We start from the raw sequence: 24,312 nt of genomic DNA, 5'->3' as shown, positions 1-24,312 counted from the left end.
GAGAGCTGCCCTCTATAAACAGCACACTTACCAGGAGAAAGGCAAATGGTGCTGTGCTCCCCTGGGACCCTGTATTTATAGCACCTAGGTTACCAGAGACATAACACCTGGCTGCATGCCTTCCTGCCACCTCCCTCCCCAGTCACAGCACTGCTGATTGCAGCTGGGCTTAGGCTTACCGGTGGGCTCACATGGGCTGCAGTTTCCCTATTGGATATTCACAGCCTCCTGAAGGTGGTGAGATTGCGCCAGGTGCAGCTGAGGGCAGAATTGTTTGGGCTGGTCATGGTGTATGAGTGAGGAGAAGAGGAGGTGGGCTCGGGTGCCTTTGGAAGTTACAGTAAGAAAAGACAACCTGGACTGAAAGCCACTGGGATGTGTGCAGCACGGTCTCACCCAATGCCAGGCAGTTTTTAGGATGTTGTTTTATGTAGAGGTGTGAGAAACACGGAAGGATCTGCATAATTTGATCCTTAACTTCAATGTAAAGGAGGTTTTCCTAAGTGCGCTACTGGGAGATGGCAAGGCAGGCCGTAGCGATGGCTTCAGAGCAGCATCTCCTGCTCTTTGGCTGGGAACCCAAACGTGCTGTGGCATACTGGTGCCCCGTGTCCTAAATCCTCTCTTACTGTGCTTTTTAACGATGGACTTCTTTATCCCACTTCTGCTGTGCTGCTGCCGAGGGACGTGGGTGTTTCGGGGCGGTCCTTCGTTGCGCGCAGTGTGGGGTGAGCACCCAGAGCACCGCCGGGCGCTGATGTGTGGGGTTTTAGCAACGTGGGGCCGCACTGAAACAGGAAATCGAGTCGCTGCACAGGGGGGAGCGCGCTCGGGTTGCTTTCCAGAGAAGTTTCTGGCGAGGAAAGTAGGGCTGTTCTCTTGGAACGGCGTACAAGAAGCGGCCGGAAGAAATCCCCGACGAGCTGCGGCTCGGCCCGGCGTTGTGCTGGCCGCGCGCTGCCGCTGCCCCGCTCCGCTCGGCGGCCCCGCCGGGAAGGGGCACGTCCCGCTGACGTGCGGCGCGGCGATTGGCAGCGGCCCGCCCTATATAGGGCCGCCGGAGGGCTCGCGCCGCTCTCCCAGGAGCGCTCCCGGTTCTCCAGCAAGGCGGGCGAGCGGCCGCGGGCCGGAGTGAGTCGCGGCGCTGCGGGAGGGAGCGGGGAGCGGAGCGGAGTCGGGGGGCTCGCGTCCAACTGGGGGAAGCTCCGGCGGCCGGCGCGATGAGCGAGGGGCGGGGGGGGGGGGGGGGGTGCGGCGGCGCGGGGAGCGGGGCGAGGAACGCGCGGTGAGCGCCGGGGAGGAGCGGAGCGCTCGGGTCCCGCGGAGCGGCGCTCGGAGCGGCGCGGACACCGCGCCGGGTGACAGCGGCCCGGCCCGCCGCCGCCCCGCCCCCGGTGCCGGCAGTGCTGAGGTGGCGCTGGCGGCGCCGCCCGGCCTGGGCCCGCCGCCTCCCCGCCGCGCCCGGCTCGAGGCTCCGCGGGGCCCCGCGGGCCGGAGAGGAAGGGGCACGGCCGGGAAGGGGCTCGGCAATCGCGCGTCCTCCCTCCGGGCGCCCGAACGGAGCGCGGGCCGCGGGCGGCCGGGCACAAAGTGAGCACCGTGCGAGCACGGGAAACCGAGGTAGGGGAGGAGGCGGCGAGCGGGTTAGGAGGGGAGAAAACGCGCACGGAGCTCGGATTGAAGGCTGGCCGCGTCCGGCAGGCGCCGGTCACGTTGCGCGCTGCCGCAGGAAGCGGTGGAAGGGCTCCATCCTGCCACGCAGCAGCTGGCCGCCGGGAGCGAGCCAAGGCTGGGCGGCCCGGCATACCTGGGGCGGGCAGGAAGCGCGTAACGCCGAGCTGCCGTCGGCTCGGACGGACCGGCAGTGCGTGGACCCGGGCGAAGGACGGCAGCCGGGTCGGTTGCCCAAAGCTTTAGCCGCGTCTGGTTGTAAGCACCGTAATGCAGAATGCAAATATTTCTGTAAAATATCACCCGGCTGCCTGTTTCTGGCCACTGGCGTTGGTTGTGTTGGCAGCGCAGTGCGAGACTTTGCTTTTGTTTCCCTTTATACAAACATTTCCGTATGGTTAGGACTGGCTCTGGCTAGGAGCTATTCTCGGGATGATTTGTGCTCCTATTTAAGCATGCTCTGAACTCGTGAAGCTTGCTGTGGCCGTGCTGCAGGCAGCCATGAGGCTGGTGGTTCGGAACCTGGTGACCCAGCCAGCCGTGTGCCGGCCTGACGTGGCTGTAAGCTTAGTTTCAAAGCCTGCAGTGGGATGGTGAGGAGGTGTGGGCTTCAGACGCAGTGCCGCTGCTAACGTTATGTTTAAAATACCGTTCTGATGGCCACCTCCAATTTTGGCCAGAGATGAATCCCTGAGGCCTACAGTATACCAGATGTTTGGGGTTACTGGAGATGGAAAACATTTGTTCTTAGCTCGCCGTATGGGTGACAAAGCAGACATTCACAGGGGTAAGTGCTGCCCTTAGATTTCGAATATCTAACTCTGCTCTGAGGTGTTGCCTGCAAGATCTCCACAGCTGGCGTGGGCACACTGAAACCAGCAGCTGTGCCTTGAGGTTATGCTTCGAGGTTATGCGTCGTAGGCTGCCACTATTTTGGTGTAGTTTCACCAGTTTCTCATCCTTCTCCCCCTCTAAGGAACAGAACCAGGTGATGCTTCCCGGAGATGAGAACTATAACTGCATCCATGCCATTAGCGAGGCTGTGGCCAGAGCCTCGCAGCTGCTTGTGGCATATGGGGTCCTGCTGGCTCCTGCCCTCGGTCCTGTTGGCACCTTGCCCTGAGGCAGCGGCATCCTCAGAGTGACCCAGTGAGCTGAAGGCGGTGTTGGCAGCTCTGTTTGCATGGTGATGTGATCCTCAGCGTACCCAGGGACAGTGAGCAGAGCACGAACATTTCTTCCAGAGCAGACAGTCAGCCTCCCTTTCCTGCACGCCAGCCTTGCAGAGCCTCCATGTGCTGCAGAAGCTGTGCTTCAGGCAACGCAGCTTGGAGCTGTCACCTGGCAGCAGCAGGTCGCTGGAGAATTAATTGTAACATTAGCTCCATTGCTCAGGTGGTGGTGAAGCAGGTGGAAATTCCCTGTGTGGCTTTCACTGAAACACAGATCAGGTCCCTGTGACCCTGGTGCACTGCTGCTCTCCTTTCCTCCTGCCTCTGTCCCCTGTTCTGTCGCCCCATCGGTGTGATGCAAGATGCCACGTCAGAGGCTCAGCTCTTTGGAGGCTTTTCTGGCACGTTGGGAGAAATGGTGAAGATTGGTTTCCTGAGAAGTGCTGGAGCTCGCTTTTAGAAACAGCAGTGCAGGCTTTGTGTAGGAGAGGGACCTGTTGTGCCACAGGCACTCAGAGGCACTGGATTTCAGGAGGCTGCAGGCCCTGCAGGAGCACGCACATGTGGCTGGGGGGTGTGCAGGAACTGTTGCACATCTGACAGTGTGTACTTCCCAGGCTTTTATTTTCTTATTTATATTCCCAATCAGTGCTGCAGATGCAGGAGGTATAAAGCTCCCACCAACAACCTATTTATTTCAGGATGCCTTCAAAACAGTCCATGTAAATCACTGTGGTGTTGGGTTTTTTTTCTTCGGAATGACAGACCTGGAGCCAGAGTTCAGTGCCTGTTGTATCATCTTATTGCAATAAAAAGCCAAGAGGTGGACTGGCCAGCAGCTGCATGTGGATAGTCCTGAGCGTTTGCCTTAGTTTGTGAGGACGTCTGTTGATTCACCCAAGCTCCACTAAACTACATTCCTAACTCGTGAGCGATGGCAGTGTTGTTGGCAGATTTTCAGGTTGTTAGTCTCCTCTGACTAGATGTCAATGCTCTCGCTGCAACCCTGAAATTTCATGTCTACCTTGCACATTTGGTGCTAATTGACTGTATTTTTGCCTGTACTGCATGGCTGCTCCTGCAGCTGGTGTGATGAAAGGGCAGCTTCCCCAGGCTTCCTGCTGCGAGGGTCAGCAGGCAGCGGCATTGTCTGCAGCTCTAGTAAAGCATGACAGGTAAAGTGTGCTGAGATGTGACTCAGTAGGAGAGCATCTTGGATAGGATGCAAGTTTGAAACACAGTACAGCAGTGCTCTCTTGCAAGTTACAGTAACACGAGTGTCATATTTTCCTGTTGTCTTGGAGCAGCCGCATAAATATTTTTCTTTTCTTTTTCTATAAAGCAAAAGCTGGCAGGCTGACAAACGGGCAGCTTACAGGACGGACTCTCTGGCTACTGACCATTTAGCTGGTAAGTTCCTATTTTGGGAGTGCCAAAGATCTTGGTGTTGCTAAGCATGCTTATCAGAGTGGCGTTCTGAGTGTATCCCCAAATCAGCAGGAGTTCAGACATTTAACTAAGCCATCTACCAGAGGAGGCAGCATCCTGGGCCTCTTTCATTTTCTCTCCAGGATTACACTGTGGTCTTAGACTCACTATCCAGACTTTTTGCACACCTTTAATAATAGATAGATTAATTAGAGTATCTTTTAGCACCTTGCATTCTCCCCTTGTCTGATGACATTAAGTTGTGCATCCTTTCCCTTCTTAATGAAGAACTTTGCTTTTGGTGTCCACTGTTGTTCCCATCTGGACTAGTAAGAGAGCTGGGCAGCTGACTGGTACTCTAGGAGGCCGATTTCACAATGCTGATTGACAGAGCTTAGCACGCTTTGTTCCCCTGGGTAATTTTTGTGCCCCTCGAATGGTGTTGGTAACAGTGGCACCTCCTCTCTCTCACTCTCCAGTGGCATACCCGGATTGTGTGTGGGTGGGAAGTCGACAATGAGCTCCGTGGCAGTTTTGACCCAGGAGAGCTTCGCTGAACACCGCAGCGGCCTGACTCAGCAGCAGGTGAAAGGTGAGAAAACAGCTGAGTTCCTGTGCCGTGTCTGTAAATGTAGACAGGGCTCCTTGCTATTACAGCGCTCACTTCAGGCATCTGATTCCCCATGAGTGTGCGAAAGTTGCCTTCTCCATTCCTGCATGGGTGGCTCACCACACACTCTAGCTGTCCACTAATGGCAGCACCATGCAGAGCCTGGAGGAATCGAGCCTCAGATCTTCATGCTGCTCTGACTAGCAACTCTGTTGACTGTGAGACAGGATACATGCAAGAGTGGGGCACTGGGCTGCAGTGGGGCCTCACTGGATCAGTGTGCTGGACTCAGTCATTTCCTTCCTTTGCTCAGCCAGGTGCTGGGTAAAGTAAGTGTAACTGGCTGGCTCACTGGCGCGTTTCTGCACCCGCCCTCCAGCTGCCAGCTGGCCCACTTGGCATAGTGCAGCACACAACTGAGTTGAGCATAATGTCCTCATACAGACTTTCCCTGGAGTCTGCCCTAACTGTAACACTTCTCCCTGCCTTCCCTTGGTTGTGTGTTTGTATCGCCCCTTCTGACCTGCTGCCTTTCTCTGTTCTTCTACATTCCTTCTGCTCAGCCCGTTGTCCCCTCATCAAGCTCCTCTTTACAAAGTTTGCAGCAGTGTGCTGTTTTCTGCCACCATTCATTTGCACATTCCCTTTCTGCATCAGACAAGGCAAGTTGGTCACGGCATCTACTGCAGTCTGCTGTACTGAGTTCAGTTGTGCACAGTTGGCTGTTTCCACAAGCATAACTGTAATAGAATTAATAGGAGTGCACAAGTCACTTACTTTCCCTTTTAGTGTATAAATGTGCTTACACTGCTGATCAGTAGGGGCATCTCTGCCTGGAGAGCATCTCTAAAGAGATAAATCCTGTTTGCTTCACTTCAGTTACAGCTTTAAACTCTGAAGAAGAGAATGATCCTCCAACCTACAAGGAAGCCTTCCCTCCGCTCCCTGAGAAAGCACCATGTTTGGAAGCTGCCCAGGAACCATCTGGTCCCTGGAGCAAGATCCGACCGATAAAGGCTTCTGTCATCACTCAGGTTGGTGGGAGCAGGCACCCTATCCTCTCCCCTTTTTCTTTCTTCCAGAAAACAGTTGAAACAAAGCTTTCCTCGAAGCATGAAATCCTTCGTGTGTCAGATTGGCAGCCTCTTTGCCTCTCAGGGCATGAGGAGAATTGCACCTGAGACCTAGGACCATTCTGGGAGGAGAGGAAAACTGTTGGAAAGCTGTTCAGAGAATGCTTTCAGTCCCTACTGCAGAAATAGCTAGAGCAGGCCTGAAGGGGGGGATTGCAGAAGTCAAGCAGTGAGCACTAATTTTTAAGTACTCCGGCTGTTAACTTAGTGCTTCTACCTGCCTGACATGCTCTGGGAGGACTCTCAGCATGGGACAGTGTGGCTGCTGCAGCACTCTTGCCCTGTCACTACTCACAGCCTGTGTCCACCTTGGAAGTGCCCATGGGTTATCCAACCCTGGGAACTTAGTCTTTCAGCAGAGTCAAGACAGCAAGAACAGAGGGAGGCACTGGCAATCAAAAGCATACTCACTGTTTGCTGTGCCTTTTCTCTTATTTGTCCTGTGCTGAGCAGGTGTTTCATGTGCCACTAGAAGAGAGAAAATACAAGGACATGAATCAGTTTGGAGAAGGCGAGCAGGCCAAGATCTGCCTTGACATCATGCAGAAGACAGGAGCTCACCTGGAGCTGTCTCTCGCAAAGGACCAGGGCCTTTCTATCATGGTCTCTGGCAAGCTGGAAGCAGTCATGAAGGCTCGAAAGGAGATTGTCGCTCGGCTGCAGACACAGGTAGGGGGCATCTAACTGTTTCTTACTTCATCCTTGCTCTTCCCCAAGATTGAGAAATGTGTTGAGACCCCTGTGTGTGTCTGCTTATAAGCTGAGGAGGTGTTATTAGATGACTAATTCAGCTTTGCTGTATATTTTCAAAGCACACCGTTGGCAATTTGGAATGGAGGTGATGGTTAAAATAGGGTGCAGAGTTAATTACAGGCCATTGGTGTTGTATGAAGGGTGGAGTCTACAATCTGTGAACGCTTGGATTGCAAACAACTTTATGCTGAGGTGCTGGTCCTGGAGAGGATGCAGACCCTTCACACAAAACTGCTAGCCTGTGAGAACGGGACTGTTCCACCTACGTCCTTCATGAAGGGATGAGAGAATGAGAGCTCCTGCCAAAAGCTTAGTGCTTGAGGTCAGGGTTCTGGGTGGTGTAATTAAAGCTGCACTAGTAAGGAGCCGCAGCTCCGTTGTTTCAATTGCTTCTTTCAGTCCCGTAGGTTTTGATTCATCACCTTCAGGTTTTTGAGTTCGTAGTCAGGATGGTAGTACTTGTTAGGCTGTATTGCAGCCAGATCTTGTATTCATGTGCAGTGTCAAAGGCAGTTAATACAGTAGTTAATATTATGTTTGCTTCAGCGCTATTCAGCCCATGTGTCATACCCTGCCAGAGGGAAGAGAAAGGGACAAACCCTAAATAATGTGCACCTGAAAAATCAGTTCAGGTTGTGCTATACATGACCCGCTCTCCCCAGATGTACCTCCTACTGCTTTGGCCCCAGACGAAGGTGTGTCTGGATTCCCAACTGCTCCTAGGCTTGGCTGGCTTCATTATAAGAACACAGGGTCGAAGATCAAATGATCTTTTTTCATTTTTTCCATTGTAGTTGGAATGCTGTGTGTCTCATTACTGTTAGTAGTTAAATATTCACAGGAGTCATGAGCATTGTAGCAGTCACAACCTAGGAGGCAAGTAAAACTTCAGTGAGAAGGGAGGAAGTCAGGAATCCCTGACTGGTTATAAAACATCTCTTTAAAAGTAGGTTGAGGGAAGCTTTTTGGACCCTTTTTCCAAGAGGTAGTCCTACAGGTAGTCCTGGCAGCAGTACGTACTACACTGAAAACCAGTGAGTAGCAGTATCTCATAGCTGTCTGTCTGCTGGGGTAGGTTTCTGGTGTTAAATTTCTGTTTCCTAGGAGTCAGCCTGTGTGCCTTGTTCTCTTAGCAGCAGATGTCAGAGTTCAGATAAACTCCATCCCTGAGCCATCGTCTCAGTTGCTGTCTGGTACTGCATCTGTTCGTTATGCTGAAAGAGAGGCATCTCCTCATCTGTGTCCAAAGGCCTTTGCAAATTCTGAGTACTGCTTGTGGACAAACAGAAGGGTTTTGAGGAAAAGATGGGACTTAGTCTCCTCGTGTATAGGCACCGTAGATTAACTGCCGTGGCACAGTATCAGTACTTAGGCAGGATATGCTGGGAAGGCATTGTGTTTCCTCTTTACTGGTACTGCTCAGCAGCATCTAACTTGCTTTCTTGCTTTCCCCAGGCCTGCTTCTGTGGGTCTGCCATTGCAGGCAAAGGTTTTTACACTTGTTTGGTTCCTGTGTTTCAGGCTTCAGCGACAGTTGCCATCCCCAAGGAGCACCACCGCTTTGTCATTGGAAAGAATGGCGAGAAGCTGCAGGACCTGGAGCTCAAAACTGCAACCAAAATCCAGATCCCCCGCCCAGATGACCCCAGCAACCAGATCAAGATCACCGGCACTAAAGAAGGGATTGAGAAAGCCCGGCATGAGATCCTGCTCATCTCTGCTGAGCAGGTACTGCAGTGCTGTGATCTTGCCATTTTACCTCTCCACTGAATGCTGCATGTTAGTAGCTACTGTGGCCATGCTTGGTCGCTGGTATGTTAGTGAGAACGGAGACATGGACTGTGCAGACTGTATGAGCATCTACACCAGCTTCTTCAACTTCCTGATCTCCATTTTGTCCATTTCTTAATTCAAATAAGTTTGTTTTATGTTTGAAGTGGGCCATAATCGGATGCCAGCTTAGCCAAGGCAAGATGTTAGAATGGTGAATATCATAAAACATGAGTAGCAACAGTAGGATTTGTAGCCAGAAGAGAATGGAGATTTACATGGGCCAGAGTGTCAAGTAGGGCACCAACCATGTCTGGCAGAGGTTGTATAACAGAGGGCAGTTCTCACAGTTTTGTTCTTCCAGGATAAGCGTGCTGTGGAGCGGCTGGATGTGGAGAAGGTGTATCACCCCTTCATTGCTGGCCCTTACAACAAGCTGGTGAGTGAGCTCATGCAGGACACGGGGACACGCATCAACATTCCTCCACCCAGCGTCAACAAGACGGAGATAGTCTTCACCGGAGAAAAGGAGCAGCTGGCCCAGGCTGTTGCTCGTGTTAAGAAGATCTATGAGGAGAAGGTATGGTCCCTATAAGATCCCCATCTTCTCCCAACGTGTTCGGAGTCCCTCTTCTGCTTCTCTCTGTTTACGTCTTCCTCGTGTCAGCTCTGACTGCAGTCCTTGCAGCGCATAGCCCTTGATCTTACCATTTCCTTACTCAACAGAATGAAACTTGGGGTGATGTTGCCAGGGAGGTGACAGATGTCTTGTTTTTCTGTGTCATGGGACTCAGCAGACCATGTAGGGCTCCCTTAGTTTGCACTGGTGACACTAAGGAGGGAAGTGTGAAGTCTGCAGTGGTGGCCAGCTGACAGTAAAAGGTTGCTACATAAATAGAAGTTTCTAAAGAGTGAATTTCACTCCAGTTTATTTTCCGCAGGCAGCGTTGTTGTGAATATCCTTGCTGTGGGTTATTGGGGTGTTTTTTCTCATGCTTAGGTTTGTATTTGTACCAGTTTGGATTTCAACATAGTTAATCAGCTTATAGCCAAGTAACCTACATGGTATTGCGTTACACCACTGCCTTGAGGACAGCTGAGTGTTGAGCCCTGTTGTGCAAGGCCGTGTGCATGGTCTCCTCCATGAAGGACCGTTGCCACAGAATGCTGGTTTTGTACTTTGACTACGAGTCTGTGAGCACAAGGCTTTCTATGGGCAGGGCCCCACTAGGTGCTGGGGTACTGCAGAACCAACATGCTCAGCTTTGCTTTGCTCTTTACTTGGTGCAGAAATTCACTGCATCTGCTGCCTCTTCCTTCCACTCTTGTCCTTCTCTATCCCCCCTGTAATTGATGCCCCAGTGCCTCTGCCCCCACAGAAAAAGAAGACTACTACCATTGCGGTGGAAGTGAAGAAGTCCCAGCACAAGTACGTCATCGGCCCCAAGGGGAATTCCCTGCAGGAGATCTTGGAGAAAACTGGAGTCTCTGTCGAGATCCCACCCACTGACAGTAGCTCGGAGACGGTGATACTGCGAGGCGAGCCCGAAAAGCTTGGGCAAGCATTGACTGAAGTCTATGCAAAGGTACTGATGAGATGGGCTGGGTCAGATGGGTTAGGAAGTCACATTAGGATATAACTAGGAGCAGCAAGTGGAGGAGGAGTGGTCTTTGTTGGGCTGTTAGAGATGCTGTTAGAGATTGCTGCTACTGAGGATACACCGTAGAAATTGGAACTGAATTTTTGTGGAGACTTCTTCCAGTGTGTCCATCAAACAGCTTTTTACATTTTCTGTCTTTCAGGCCAACAGTTTTACCGTCTCCTCGGTCTCTGCCCCCTCTTGGCTTCATCGTTTCATTATTGGAAAGAAAGGACAAAACCTGGCCAAAATAACTCAGCAAATGCCAAAGGTATGGGCGAGCTGGTCAGCTTGAGCACTTTCTATAGAATATGGTTTATTCCAGATCGCTGTTAGTAGAAGAGAAACGTGTTCTAGAGTGAGTGAAACCAAGGAGGAAAAGGCACAGATCTTAACATTAAAGCCTCTCTTTCACTGCTGCATATGCTACTCATCATAAGTTATTCTTCTGGTTATTCCTTCAGAGGAAGCTTTAGGTGGCACTAGTTGGAGAATTGATGTGGTAACATACTTATAAGTGCTGAATTCAACCAGGCTTTCTTGCTGTGAGTTCATGTTGAGATAAGGTGAGGTGAGCAACTTCTCTGAAGCCCTTGCAAACATTAAGAAGAGCATGAGAGCCATAGGCTCTAGATGGCCACTGGCCAAATTGTGCATTACTGTCTTCTGAAAGCTCAGGAATAACTTGTGTGTCTTGTGGGAAGGAAAATATCTATTAGTGGCAGAGATTATGTAGGTCTGATTAAGGGCATTGATCTGTCTCATATCCTGGAAAATTCTTAATGAATTCATTGCCTTGTCTCAAGGTTCACATCGAATTCACGGAAGGAGAGGATAAAATCACTTTGGAAGGACCTACAGAAGATGTGAATGTGGCTCAGGAACAGATTGAAGTCATGGTCAAGGATCTGGTAAGTTGGTGTTAGTAGTTTCAGTTCATTAGAAGGGGCAGCAGAACAGAGATGATAAGTTATGTTTCACATTTATGATGTTTTTCCCTGCTTAACAGAACTTGCAGGAGGCGTATCAGGTGGCATATAATCAATGAATATACAGATGTTATAATTAAGAAATAGGCTAAACAGGTTAGCATGCTAAAGGAGAATGGATGGAACGCTTACCCTTGTCCTGGGCTTGCTGAGAAGACTCCAAGAGGAGCAATCTCCAAAAGAGATTCTTCTCTGGTGGCAGTCAGCTCTTAAATGGGGTCTAGGAGAGGTGGAGCCAGGCTCCACTCCTTCCAGTAGCGCAGGAGAATTGTCTTCACCTGTCCTCCCAGGCCTGACTCAGTGCTTGCCTCAGGTGGTCAGTCAGAGGTTCAGGTCGTGATTCAGCAGTTCCCATACAGATGGTTACAAAACTTGTCCACAGCATTCCTGAAAAATCAGCACTGGATCTTAAATCTTTTGCTGCACATAAGGAAGAACTGTTCAGTTGTAACTAGGGAAGAATAGAAGTCCCTCCAAAGGTTTCACAAGCGTGGTGCTCTCAACTTCAAACAGAGCAGTAACAGGAAGAGTGCTTGTAGCTGGTTACTGGAGTCAGTGCCACTACTGGCAACAGGCAGTTATGGAGGGCATGAGTTGGGAGCAGGGTTGGCCTGTTCTACATATTCCTCTGCCATTTGTTGTAGATCAACCGGATGGATTATGCAGAAATCAATGTTGACCACAAATTCCATCGACACCTCATTGGCAAGAATGGAGCAAACAGTAAGTGGTGTGCTTTTCCTAATCCTTCCTACGCTCAGACTCTACATCTGTAGTTGGTAGTACCAGGGGTTCTGTAGCTCATCTAGTGTGGTGTCTCCATCACACTTCAGCTGCTCTTCTTGACTGGCATGAGGAGATAAATAGGCAGTAAGTGCTTGGGATGGCTTTAGTGTATGAAAGGGTTGTGAGATGACTTTGCCATGTCATGGAGGAGATTCTGTCTTGGTTGGAGAACTAAAGTTAACTTTTTTTTTTTTAATTACTCTGTGTGAATTACATTTTAGCAGCTGATAGGGGAATGTGGGTGTCTGCCAGTAAGTTTCTCCTCATTAAAGAACTTGCAAAGAGAAATGAATGACCATTTTGTGATGTGATGCAAATGTGTGGTGTCTGGGGAGGAAACAGATTCAGTGCTTTAGAAAATGAGCATTTTGCTCTCTAAAATGCCACAGCATTTACTTGTGTGGGTCTTGAATGGCACAGATCTGCTCTTGCTGAATTCCAGGGTAGGGTGAGGAGACCCTCACCCCTATTCAGAGGCTGGTTTACTTCTTAAGCAGACTGAGTGCTGTTAATCAGGACGCCTTGTTGCCAGCCTTGGCCTAGCAGGTTGTCACCACCATCCTTGCCTTGAAGTTAACAGGATTAAGGACCTCTACAAGGTGTCTGTACGCATTCCCCCGGACAATGAGAAGAGCAACCTGATCAGAATTGAAGGAGATCCCCAGGGGGTCCAACAGGCCAAGAAAGAGCTGCTGGAACTCGCTTCCCGTATGGTGAGCAGGACGTGATGCTAAGGGAGCTGCAGGGTTTGGGCTGTTGTGTTCCCTCATAACCTTTCCTGGTGCAAATGTGTGCCCCTTGCCCAATGAGCGATTGGATCTGCTGGCAAGTGTGAGTCCCTGTTTGCAAATGGGCTTCTTTATTTACTTGCACGCTGTTCTTTGTCAGCCCAGAAAGAATCCTCTCAAGAGGAGAAAAAAAGAAAAATGCTGACAAAAAAGCTGTTAGGCAGCAAGTGGGTAAAAGAGAATATAGGGCTGTACTGCTGAATACTGAGTTGTAATGTGTATTGCCATCAGGAAAACGAACGCACCAAGGACCTAATCATTGAGCAGAAATTCCACCGGACCATCATTGGGCAGAAGGGTGAGCGGATCCGGGAAATTCGGGAGAAGTTCCCAGAGGTGAGGCTTTCCAGGGGATAAGGAATCCAGGGGGGGCACTTGCTACATGGATAACGGTCTTGTTGCTAAAATCATAAATAGAGTGGCTCTGTATTGAATAGATACGAGAAGATTGCCTTGACCAGAGGCTGCTAACATGGCTGTCCTTTTCTGAATAGAAGAGAGGGTGTACAGGGTCTCCCCAAGCTTTGTTTGTGTCTGACATAGCAGTTCTTGCACTTCCTTGAGATGACTCTTAACTGCTTCTTGCAGGTTATCATCAACTTCCCAGACCCAGCGCACAAGAGTGATATTGTCCAACTGAGGGGTCCCAAAAATGAAGTGGAGAAGTGCACCAAGTACATGCAAAAGATGGTGGCAGACCTGGTAGGGGCACATTCTTCTCTCCCACACACTTAGGGTAGCCCTGAAATAAAGTACAGCTGTACTGTCGCTGTACCTAGTTGGGACTGAAACACCTCCAGATGACAGAACTCAAGACATAAAGTTCTGGCTGGAAGTAAACAGTCTTGTATAGAGAACTTCCTTGGGTCCAAGTTTATTGTCAAAGCTCGTGTTTACCAGGTTCCTAGGATGGGAATTGCCACAATGTGCAATCTTCAGTTGTCCCTTCTTTCTCCCTTAGGTTGAAAACAGCTTTTCTATTTCTGTCCCCATCTTCAAACAATTCCACAAGAACATCATAGGGAAAGGAGGTGCCAACATCAAGAAGGTGAGATAACTTCTCTTTCTCTGGTGCTCAGTAGAGTCAACTGCCTTCAACTAAATCCCTGTCCCGCTTACTGCTCTTTCCTGCTCATTGGTGATGTGAAATGTAATCTCCAAGGGCTTTCTTCTGACATGGGACACTTCTGAAATCATTTCTTCTCTTTGCAGATTCGTGAAGAAAGCAACACCAAAATTGATCTCCCAGCAGAGAACAGCAACTCAGAGACAATTGTTATCACAGGCAAGAGAGCAAACTGTGAAGCTGCTCGCCACAGAATTCTTGCCATCCAGAAGGAGTTGGTAAGTGACCTTTTGTGGATAAGGGATTTGAAAATGATGGTAGAATACATTAACACACAAGAAATTGTTGTGGTGTGGAATAGCAGAGAGGAAACAAATAGGAGAGTCTGTTCTTGGCCTTAAAACCTAAGTTCTTAGCAAAAGTTGCCAGTAGCAGGAGAGGAGTTTGTCTGTGGTATCTGGCAGTTCTTTCAGGGATGTCTATTTTCGAGGCTTATCAGAATGCAAATAGCAGTGTTGTCCTGAAGTGTGGTTTGTGAACTAGGGAAGGCTGTGCATTAACTGAGGCCGAGCAGACTGAAAATACTACTTGTTCAGCATCAGCAGGGGCGACCCTCATCATCTTGAACAAAGCAAGGAACTGAGCTAAGTTAAGGTGAAAGACTGTCACTGGGAGGCTACTCTACCAATACTGACTTGCCACAATAGCTCACAGGTTTACGGAGAGCAAACTTGTGCACTTGCACTCCTGGATAGCATCTGTTGTTGTCCAAATGGAGGCTTTGACATAGGTCTGCCATCTCCTCGTCAGAGACTGAATTTACATTCATGGTAGTTGCTCTCGGGGTGTAATTCTTCCAAAATTGAATGCACTGTGGGATGATACAGCAAGCCTGCCTATGGCTGCTTATGTATAAGAGGCAGCCAGTCTCAAGCTCATGTGATCGGGCGTTTCCTGCACACAGCTCTGTGAAGACCTTAGCAATGTGGGAGTTGGGGGATAAGCAGGGTAGACACAAACACATTTTTGCAGTTTGATTAACAACCCGATGCTGTCCTTAGGCCAACATCACAGAGGTGGAGGTCTCTATTCCTTCCAAACTGCACAATTCCCTCATTGGCGCCAAAGGCCGCTTCATCCGCTCCATCATGGAGGAATGCGGTGGAGTCCACATCCACTTTCCCACTGAGGGCTCCGGCAGTGACACTGTGACCATCAGGGGCCCAGCCCAGGATGTGGAGAAAGCCAAGAAGCAGCTGCTGCACCTGGCAGAGGAGAAGGTGAGCCCTGACCTAAGGAGAGGAGCGGATTGTTTTGGCCAGCTGTTTCTTTTCCAGGGTTCACATGGTCCCCATAGTCTGCTGAGAAGTCTCTCGTGTCAGACAGCATAACCCCCTTTAGAGGGATCTGAGTACAGTCAGGAAGGGTAAAAGTAACCTTCTTGTGACAGTGAGTTTTTTCTCTCATAAGTGGAAAAACTGGCTGTAATGCTTCTCTCCCATGGCTGGGGGGATGTACTCAAAGGCTCCCTACTCTGGAGGTTTGAGTGCTGTTGGATAGCCACACTTCTCTGAAACAGCTGCCTCTGCCGTTTCTCCTTTCCATTTTCTCCTGATCTCTGAATTCCAGTTCCAGCTCTTGCATTTCACTGCATGTAAGTGGGTTTGTGGAGCCCTTGGTTACAAGGCATTGCTCTGAGTTGTGACCATGACCAGCTCACTGGTCACTTTAACTGCAAGAAAGAAGAAACAAACACCTTTCCAATGCCAGCATATGAACGTGTTCTGAGTGGTTGGTCGTCTGCTGTGTGACCAACAGCAGGCAGTCAGCAAAAGGTTTTGCTGTTGAGTGTGAGTCATAGACTCCCAGGGTAGTCTGCTGTGCTCGTGTTCTCGCCAGTTGTGCTGAGTGTGGAGAGAACTCAGCACTGACATCATCTTTCATGTAGTTTTTCCTTTAAGATGTCATACCTTTTTGATTTTGACAGCAAGCTGCATCTGCCTTGCTCTTGCAACATTTTGTATGTACGTGGAGTGTGGAGGTAAACATCTACATGCTTGCTGTGGATGCTGATGTCTATTACATACTGACATGTTCCATGGGGATCTGACTTCTTTCAGCAAACTAAGAGTTACACTGTGGACCTCCGTGCAAAGCCAGAGTACCACAAGTTCCTTATTGGTAAGGGTGGTGGCAACATCCGTAAGGTGCGTGACAATACCGGGGCACGCATCATCTTCCCAACCTCTGAGGACAAAGATCAGGAGCTGATTACTATCATGGGAACTGAGGAAGCTGTCAAAGAGGCACAGAAGGAGTTAGAGGCCCTCATCAAGAACCTGGTAAGAACTACTATTACTTCCTTCTGCCTGGCAGTGTGACAAGATGCAATGAGGTAGTGTGGAGGACCTGTCAGTCCTAAAGACATGGCTGTTACAAGAGCTTAGGACTTGTTGGAGTGAGACTGTATTTGCTATTGAGTGCAGCAGTTCAGTGCTTATGACCAGGAAGGGCAGGGCTGACTGGCTGGCTGTCATCTGTCGGCAGGATAACGTGGTTGAAGACTCCATGGTGGTTGACCCCAAGCACCACCGCCACTTTGTCATCCGGAGAGGGCAGGTCCTGCGTGAGATTGCAGATGAATACGGTGGGGTGATGGTCAGCTTCCCTCGCTCCGGCACCCAGAGCGACAAAGTCACCCTCAAGGGAGCCAAGGACTGTGTGGAGGCAGCCAAGAAACGCATCCAGGAGATCATTGAGGACCTGGTACGTCTCGGGAAAGCTGTTCCTTCTGCTCTTTGTTGTTTCAGCAGTGTCCTCCTTGAACCTGCTTTATATGAGCAAGTCCCGCAGCATATTTGGGATTTGAAGCTTTGCTGTCAATATGTAAGGGCTGCAGACTTTGGATCCCAGTCTGGGGCATGGCTGTTAGCTCCAACACGGCCATTTTGTGTGAAGTAGTCTCTCTCCTTTAACCTTCCTCATGGTTTTTAGGAGTGGAAGTAGGAGAGCTTTACGTGGTGTACTTACAGGCAGTAAAACATGGGAGACTTCATGCACCTCTCTGTGCCTGGTCTGGGGTAATGGCACTCCCTGCCCTTTCCTGTCTCATTAGTATTGGCTTTTGGAAGTCAGACCTGTGCTCTTCGTTGCCTTCATTCATTATCTTTCTCCTTTCTCCTACTGCTTTCTCCCCTTCAGGGTCATAGAGAGCTTGAGCTTTCGTCTCAGGAGCCTTTAGCATTATGGGCTGGAGGCAGCTTTCAGTAAAAATATTCCATGCTAACCTCTCAGAGAGAAAAAAGATTCCATGAAACGTTTGGTTCTTCCAGTGACAACAGCTGTTCCCTTTCCCAACACCTCGCTGTGTCCGTTACGGATTTCACCGTGTGCAGGCATCCTGTTTGCACGTGTGAAAGGGCTGCCTTGCAATAGAGCAACTCTGCTTTCTCACAGGAAGCTCAAGTGACAATCGAATGCACCATCCCACAAAAGTTCCACCGCTCCATCATGGGCCCCAAAGGATCCCGGATCCAGCAGATCACCCGGGACTATGGTGTCCAGATCAAATTCCCTGACAGGGAGGAGAACCCAGGTATACCCGGGGATGCATGTTCACGTGGCACTTGGGGTGATCAGATGTGTAGTCCTTGCTCAATCAGTGGAGAAGTGCTACTTAAAATCTGTGCAGAAGTGCCCCCACATGTGCTGTGCAGTGTTCTGAACGTGGGCTTAGCATGAGCCTTGTCCTCGTGATAACAAGGGCCGGTTTTAGAGGGTGAAAATGTAAACGTGTGTTCTGAACGTGTTTTCACCACTGAACACAGGGACATTAGTACCTATCCTGGCCAAAAGCAGAACCCCCCCCTGCTCCTTTGCTCTGCAGGCTTGCCGAGGTTTCTCATGCTCTTCTTGTTGGGTGTACTGAATTAAGCACAGCTGGAGCCTGCATTACCTGTTCTTGTTGGATAGTTTGGCCTACCACCAGCCGTGCTGCTGTAACTTACAGCCGGTGCCACGCAGGTGAGATTCCCTGCTGCTGAAGAAAATGCCAGCCTTACTCACTGCTTCTGTTGACATAGGAGCATGGCCTCCAGTTCTGTAGTGTGGCTGCAGGTCCTCTCTGTGCAGGCAGAGGCAATATCAGTGCTGTGCATAAAGGAGGAGATGATCTCAGTGGATGCTCTTGTTCTGCTCAGTGCAGGCTATGCCACGGCAAGCTGCCTGTGTTGTAATGACCAATACCATAGTAGGCTGTAGTGACTGATCTCTTTTGGCAAAGACCAAGGCTGAGGATCTGAAGGGGGAGATGCTGAGCAAAGAGGGAGTTCTTGTGCCTTTAACGTGAGACTTTCCATGTTTTCAGCTCCTGTTGCAGAGCCAGCATTGCAGGAGAATGGTGAGGAGGGTGGGGAAGGCAAGGATGGGAAGGATGCAGACCCCAGCTCTCCAAAGAAGTGTGATATCATCATCATCTCTGGTCGCAGGGAGAAGTGTGAGGCAGCAAAGGAGGCACTGCAGGTACGTGGCTTTCTGGGCCCATTAGCCTTACTATGTAGACCTGTCCTGATGTAAGAAGCTCACCACAAGCTTCAGTGGTGGCATTCAGTCGGGATTGCAGTCCAGGTGGTCACTGGCACTAGCTGTGGAAAAGGTCTGTACTGTCCAAGGGAAGGTCTCCAATTGCTCTGTAATCTTGCCTGGTGGCTTGAGTCACAGTGCCTGACCTAGCAATTGCTGCAGCTGTAAGCAGCCCCAAGTTGCTTGCCAGAAGAGCGTGACATACTTATTTTATGAAGCAGGGCTGGAAAGAGAAACAGTCTGATTGAGGCTGAATCATTCCAGCTTTAGCAGACCTTGCCACGCAGGGAGAACCCTGTAGTGATGCTGTCCAAGTTTCTGCTAGGCGGAAGCCAAGGATATGAAAACAGCCTCTGACTCCTGAGGGGTTTTAAGATGGCTTGCTTGGAAAAGATATTAAGCACCCAACAGATCATCTTAGCATTTGCAGCTGCTCTCTCCTGCAGAGTTTGCACCATGACTACAGGGGAACGTACCTCAATTCAGCAGCATAGTCTCTTGAACAAATATATGGCAAGCACAAAGTCAGGAGAAGTCTTTCATCTGGGTAAACTGTGATCTCTTCTCTGCAGGCTCTGGTTCCTGTCACCATTGAAGTAGAAGTTCCCTTTGATCTGCACCGTTACATCATTGGCCAGAAAGGAAGTGGGATCCGTAAAATGATGGACGAGTTTGAAGTAAGTTGTTGCTTTTCCTCCCAACTTCTCTGTCCTGGAAAATCAGCAGGTGGCCATGTTTGTGGTGCTGGCAGTCGGCTGCGACATACTCAGGACTGCGTTGGCTTGACCATAGCTCTGTAATAAGGAAATGAGACCTGTATGATTTAATCCTGGGCTGAGAGGCTGGTAGATTTTGCGATGAAGCTGTATGATGGGTGTTGATGCTGTGAGTACTGAATGACTTGTTGGGGCCTGTCAGGATTCCTTACCAGTGCAAGAGTAGTTTTTCCTCCTTGGCCACGGCTCTGCTGTGCCTGCCTGTTTGGGAGGATTCCCTCAAAGCCCACAGGGACAGTGGACCTCTTGCTTTCAGGTGTGATGCAGGTTGGCTGCAGACAGCACTGTTGAACATGTATTTGTTTCCTGGCCTCTCCAGGGTGACACAGAAACTACTAGGGGCTGAAGTCCTACAGCAGAGCAATCTGATATTGGTAGTAGCTGAAGAAATAGGGTTCACGCTGAGTGGGAGCTGTGCTTGGTGGCAGAGATCAGTGAGAAGCCAGTGTAAAGTGAACAGTGGTACAAAATGGAAATCATATGTTGCTCAGGTGAACATCCAGGTTCCTGCTCCTGAGCTGCAGTCGGATATCATCACCATCACTGGGCTGGCTGCCAACCTGGACCGTGCCAAGGCTGGGCTGCTGGAAAGAGTGAAGGAGCTGCAGGCTGAGCAAGAGGATCGGGTAAGGCCCGTGCCTGTCCTTCCTTCCAGCCAAACCTTCAGCTGGAAGCTCTAGCTGAACACTAGGCTGTGCCTTCCTTCCACCCAGCCTCTGGTGTTTCCTTCAGAAGCTGTACAACCTCTTGGCACCTCTGTTCTTTTAATAGCACCATTAGCTTCTCTGTAAGTCTGGGAAACTCAGAGTGGCTTATCCAAATACAATACTAACTGACAGGAGAATCACTGCCCAGGACTCTCACCCTCATGTCTCATTGAGATGCTGGAGGACACAACCCCTTGCTGTGAGCAGTGAGCCTGTGCTTTGTAGCGAATTCCTATCCCAGCTCTGAATAGATGAGGGAAGAGTTGGGTGGTAGTTTGTTACCTGCAGATGCTGCTAAATGTGGCAAAAGCACAAGGCCCCAGCAAGTGAATGTCTGTAGTCTTCTGTAGCCATTTACACTTGGGCAGGACCGCAGAATCTGTCCTATGCGTTTCAGAAGTAAGAAGGAAGCACTGGGACTTGAATGGATATCACTGAATCAGCCATGGTGCATTCTCTGCTGTTGTGCCTCACTTTGCTTCTCTTGTTCCAGGCCTTGCGAAGCTTCAAGCTGACAGTCACCGTTGATCCCAAGTACCACCCCAAAATCATTGGGCGGAAGGGAGCAGTGATCACCCAGATCCGCACAGAGCATGAGGTCAACATCCAGTTCCCTGACAAAGATGACGAAAGCCAGGTGAGAGAGCAGAGGATGCACAGAGAGCACTGCTGGTTGTCTGTGGGCATAGAAAGCACAGCATCTTCTCTAGGGCTCTGATTTCTGTTACTGTTGCATAAAGCGGAGGGTAAGAGGAAGCAGCCTGGAGATCCGCTTGGTTATTCACACATCGCCCTGTATCGCAGGCGCAGGACCAGATCACCATCACTGGCTATGAGAAGAATGCTGAGGCTGCCCGGGATGCCATCATGAAGATTGTTGGTGAGCTGGAGCAGATGGTCTCTGAGGATGTGACTCTGGACCATCGTGTCCACGCACGCATCATCGGTGCACGTGGCAAAGCCATCCGCAAAATCATGGATGAGTTTAAGGTGAGCAGGGGGGGATGCAGCACAGGTGGGGAAGTCCTGGGTGGAGCTGGTTACTCCTGTGCTAAGGTAGAGGTTTGGTGTGAGGGTCTGAATTCAGGACTGTCAGGCTCAAATCTTGTGATTCTTTTGTCTCGTGCCTGTGGAGCGCTTCTGACTGGGACAGACACAAAGAAAAGCCAGTGCTGTTCTGCTCTCCTCAAGCTGTCACCTCAAACATGGAAGCAGAGTCACTGGGCCAGCTGAGCTACCTGGACAGTGCACACAGACGTGAGCTCAAATATTCCTTCGTGACCTGAGCTGTAAGTCACCCTTCCTCCAGGAGCCAGGCAGGGAGCAGGCTCAGCTGGTATCATCTTGCTTGAACATGGTCATAACAGGAACCTGGAAATGCTTCTTTCCTGCTCTCAGTTAGCCCTGCAAACAGCACTGAGCTCTGTCCCTCTGTGAAGCACTTCCAGTAGTACATTTCTTTCAGGTGGGGTTCTAGATGATCTTTAGGAGAGAGAGGTGGTTGTGTGAGCTGCTCCAGGTACTGGAAATGAACAGTAAACGGATATTGGGGATCTCTGGGAGGGGACTGCACCCAGACCCTCTTAGCTCAAAGAGATTCTCTACATTTCTTTGCTTTGCTTCAACCATTGATTCCCAAAGACACTTCTTAGGGATCCAAATTTCCCTGCTGGAAGCTGAAAGACTTCGTCACAGTCAGTTTACCTGTGGGAAGGGTCAGCATCCTTGACAGTACATGGCAGCAGTGGGTGCTTTACTGAAGGGGCAGTTAATGAATGTGTATCCAGGGTGATGAGCTTTTGGAGGCTTGCATTTTGGTTCGTCTTAGATGTTGAAACAAACTTTTAGGTTCACAAATGAGCAGCCTTTGGTTTTGGTCTCATCTTGTATGGCTTCCCTGCAGCCATCTGGAAGGCAGGGGAGCTCAGTGGCTGTGTATGGGGAGCACTAAGCCAGCTATAAAATGATTGTTAGCCAGGATTATCTGTGTAGGAGACAGAAAGCTTACTGTGCCTCATGCTGATAGCATGATGATGAAGATGCAGAATGAGGACGTGGCAGCCCTCCTTTGCTGCTGCCACAAACTTTGCACAGAGAATCACAGACTGGTTTGGGTTGAAAGGGACTTAAAGGCTACCTGGTTTCAACCCTCTGCCACGGACAGGGACATCTCCCTTTCGACCAGGTTGCTCAAGGGCCCATTCAACTTGGCCTTTTGCACTTCACAGTTCACACCACAGGTTGAAGCATTCACAACTTCTTTGGCAACCCATTCCAGTGCCTCCCCACTCATAATAAACATTTTTTTCCTAATATCTCATCTAAACTTACCCTCTTTTCATTTAAAGCTGTTCCCCCTTGCCACATCACTAACATTCCCTGACAAAGGGCCCCTCTCCTGATTTTCTGTAGGCTCCCTTTAAGTACTGGAAGGCTGCAGCAGTGTCTCCTCAGAGTCTTGCCTTCTCCAGGATTAGCTCCTCCAGCCATTCTCTGTAGCAGAGGTGCTTTTGCCTGCTGAGCATCCTCGTGGCCTCCTCTGGATCCACTCCAGCAGGTCCATGTCCTTATGTTGGGGACCCGGAGCTGAATGCAGCGCAGCAGGGAGTAGGCTGTAGCTTTTCAGTTGTGCAGGTCTAAGTCCTGTCCTGCTCTTTGTGTTGCAGGTGGATATTCGCTTTCCCCAGAGTGGAGCTCCTGACCCCAACTGCGTGACTGTGACAGGGCTCCCTGAGAACGTGGAAGAAGCTATTGATCACATCCTGAACTTGGAGGAAGAATATGTAAGTGCTCAGCATATCTGTATGGGGGCTCAGCAAGGATTTCCTTAACCACAGAGCTGAATGTCTGAGGTATCTCTATGTGATATTTTCTACCACAGCATTGGAGAACTTGATCTTGGTGCAGGTTGCTGCAGCTGTCCCTCAGACCACAGGCTGCAAGGACTGGCCCCCCTGTCTGGGAAAGGGCAGTGACCAAGTATGCTGGGATGCCACCAGCATGTGCACGTGCTCGCCTTGCTGCAGCTTGCATCACTTAGAGTCTAGTAGTTGGTGGCCATCAGACTAGTACAGAAACATTGTGTTCAGACATTGTGGAACAGGCTGGTGACATCAGACAGGTTGCAGCAAGATGTGGGATAGTTTGGAGCTGGGGATTACAGCAGATTGAAGAACCGTTAAGATCCATCCTCCTAACTGAGCCTTTTGGCTGCAGCTTGCAGATGTGGTGGACAATGAGGCATTGCAAGTGTATATGAAGCCCTCTTCCCATGAAGAGTCCAAGGCCCCATCCAAGGGCTTCGTGGTGAGAGATGCCCCCTGGGCCACTGTCAACAATGAAAAGGTGAGTGAGTGCTGCTTCTGCTGCGGGGGCACAGAGAGTGTTGGCTGACTGTCATCTGCCCCTCATTTCAGGCCTTGGTGGCGGAGAAAGCAGAGAGGGGCCATCCTGCTCTTTATGATTTATACAAGCCTCTAGCTTCCAAAGCACCCCTGTCTCCTTCCAAATGTTTTGCCTGCACTGAATGTCCCACTGTCAGATACAGCAGAACTGCTGGGGGATGGAGAACCCTTATCTGAAAGCATTCCATTAAGTCATGTGGTTTTTAGAGGTTGAGGGGGTGCCCTGGCACCTCTGTCTTATGCTGCAGCACAGCAGTAGCTCAGTGTTTGCAGCTGTGTTCTTGCTGGGAGCAGTGTATCAGGACACGTGGTTGCTCTGTCCTCAGCTGCCCTGGTGTTGCTGCAGGACTGTCCTGACCCTGCTCCAGTGACCAAGTTACTGAGGTTGGGCTCTTGGAGCCCCTGATCCACCTGCTGTTTCCTTGTCTGCACCCTGCTCAGTGCCATCTCTAGAGGCTCAGCTGTCTGTCCTGGGCACCTAAAGGACATCATGATTGTGCTCAGCCCTCCCCACAGGACACCAGAAAAGCTGCTTAGCTCAGGGGCACTGTACAAGTTTGCAGCAGGGCAGGAGCTTAACTTGTTCCCTTTTTGTTTGCTCTAGGCCCCTGATATGAGCAGTTCTGAAGACTTCCCCAGCTTTGGGGCTCAAGTTGCCCCCAAGACTCTTCCCTGGGGACCCAAACGATAATGACCTGGAAGCAGAACCATCTCCTCCAGCCCGCTGACCTGACACTAACCTGCCACAAATACTTCCTGTCTGAAATCTGACCCAGCGGCTGGAGCACAAGTCAATTGCCCCACGAGGTCTCCTAATGGTGTCTGGAGTGCTAGACCCCATCCTGCTCCCCTCAGCTATCACCACAGCTAGGACCCATTCTCATCTCTTGATGGATCTACTTTCCTTCTTTGGAACAAGACTTCCGCTCAAATTGAAACACTAAGTGTGTATTTTTGTTAGAAACTTCATAATTGACTTAAAGTGACTAAGATTTACAGCTTCCCAAATGCTAGCAGAAAAATCAGCTCTCTTGAGCA

At 50.2% G+C, this 24,312-nt stretch overlaps 1 protein-coding gene across 2 annotated transcripts; it reads left to right on the top strand.

Moving 5' to 3' along the window:
• Nucleotides 1-4,754: 4,754 nt before the first annotated feature.
• Nucleotides 4,755-23,965, top strand: HDLBP (high density lipoprotein binding protein; the record flags this gene model as incomplete). 2 transcript variants are annotated; one of them, XM_079540005.1, is made up of 26 exons in its annotated part: nucleotides 4,788-4,863; nucleotides 5,761-5,915; nucleotides 6,468-6,683; nucleotides 8,289-8,495; nucleotides 8,902-9,117; nucleotides 9,917-10,123; nucleotides 10,341-10,448; nucleotides 10,984-11,088; nucleotides 11,811-11,889; nucleotides 12,526-12,665; nucleotides 12,972-13,076; nucleotides 13,329-13,442; nucleotides 13,702-13,788; nucleotides 13,953-14,084; nucleotides 14,868-15,086; nucleotides 15,927-16,148; nucleotides 16,354-16,572; nucleotides 17,263-17,401; nucleotides 18,173-18,327; nucleotides 18,960-19,064; nucleotides 19,655-19,789; nucleotides 20,364-20,507; nucleotides 20,675-20,860; nucleotides 22,537-22,653; nucleotides 23,087-23,215; nucleotides 23,879-23,965. In XM_079540005.1, the coding sequence occupies 26 exons, from the start codon at nucleotides 4,788-4,790 to the stop codon at nucleotides 23,963-23,965; spliced, it is 3,804 nt and encodes a 1,267-aa protein (XP_079396131.1). The 2 variants fall into 2 exon arrangements, with proteins under 2 accessions (XP_079396132.1, XP_079396131.1); XM_079540006.1 differs by lacking the exon at nucleotides 9,917-10,123 and having other exon boundaries at nucleotides 4,755-4,863.
• Between the last annotated feature and the right edge of the window lie 347 nt (nucleotides 23,966-24,312).

The sequence above is a fragment of the Tetrao urogallus genome, assembly GCF_951394365.1.
Source record: "Tetrao urogallus genome assembly, chromosome: 9".
NCBI lineage: Eukaryota > Metazoa > Chordata > Aves > Galliformes > Phasianidae > Tetrao > Tetrao urogallus.
This window is presented reverse-complemented; position numbering and strand designations above follow the sequence as displayed.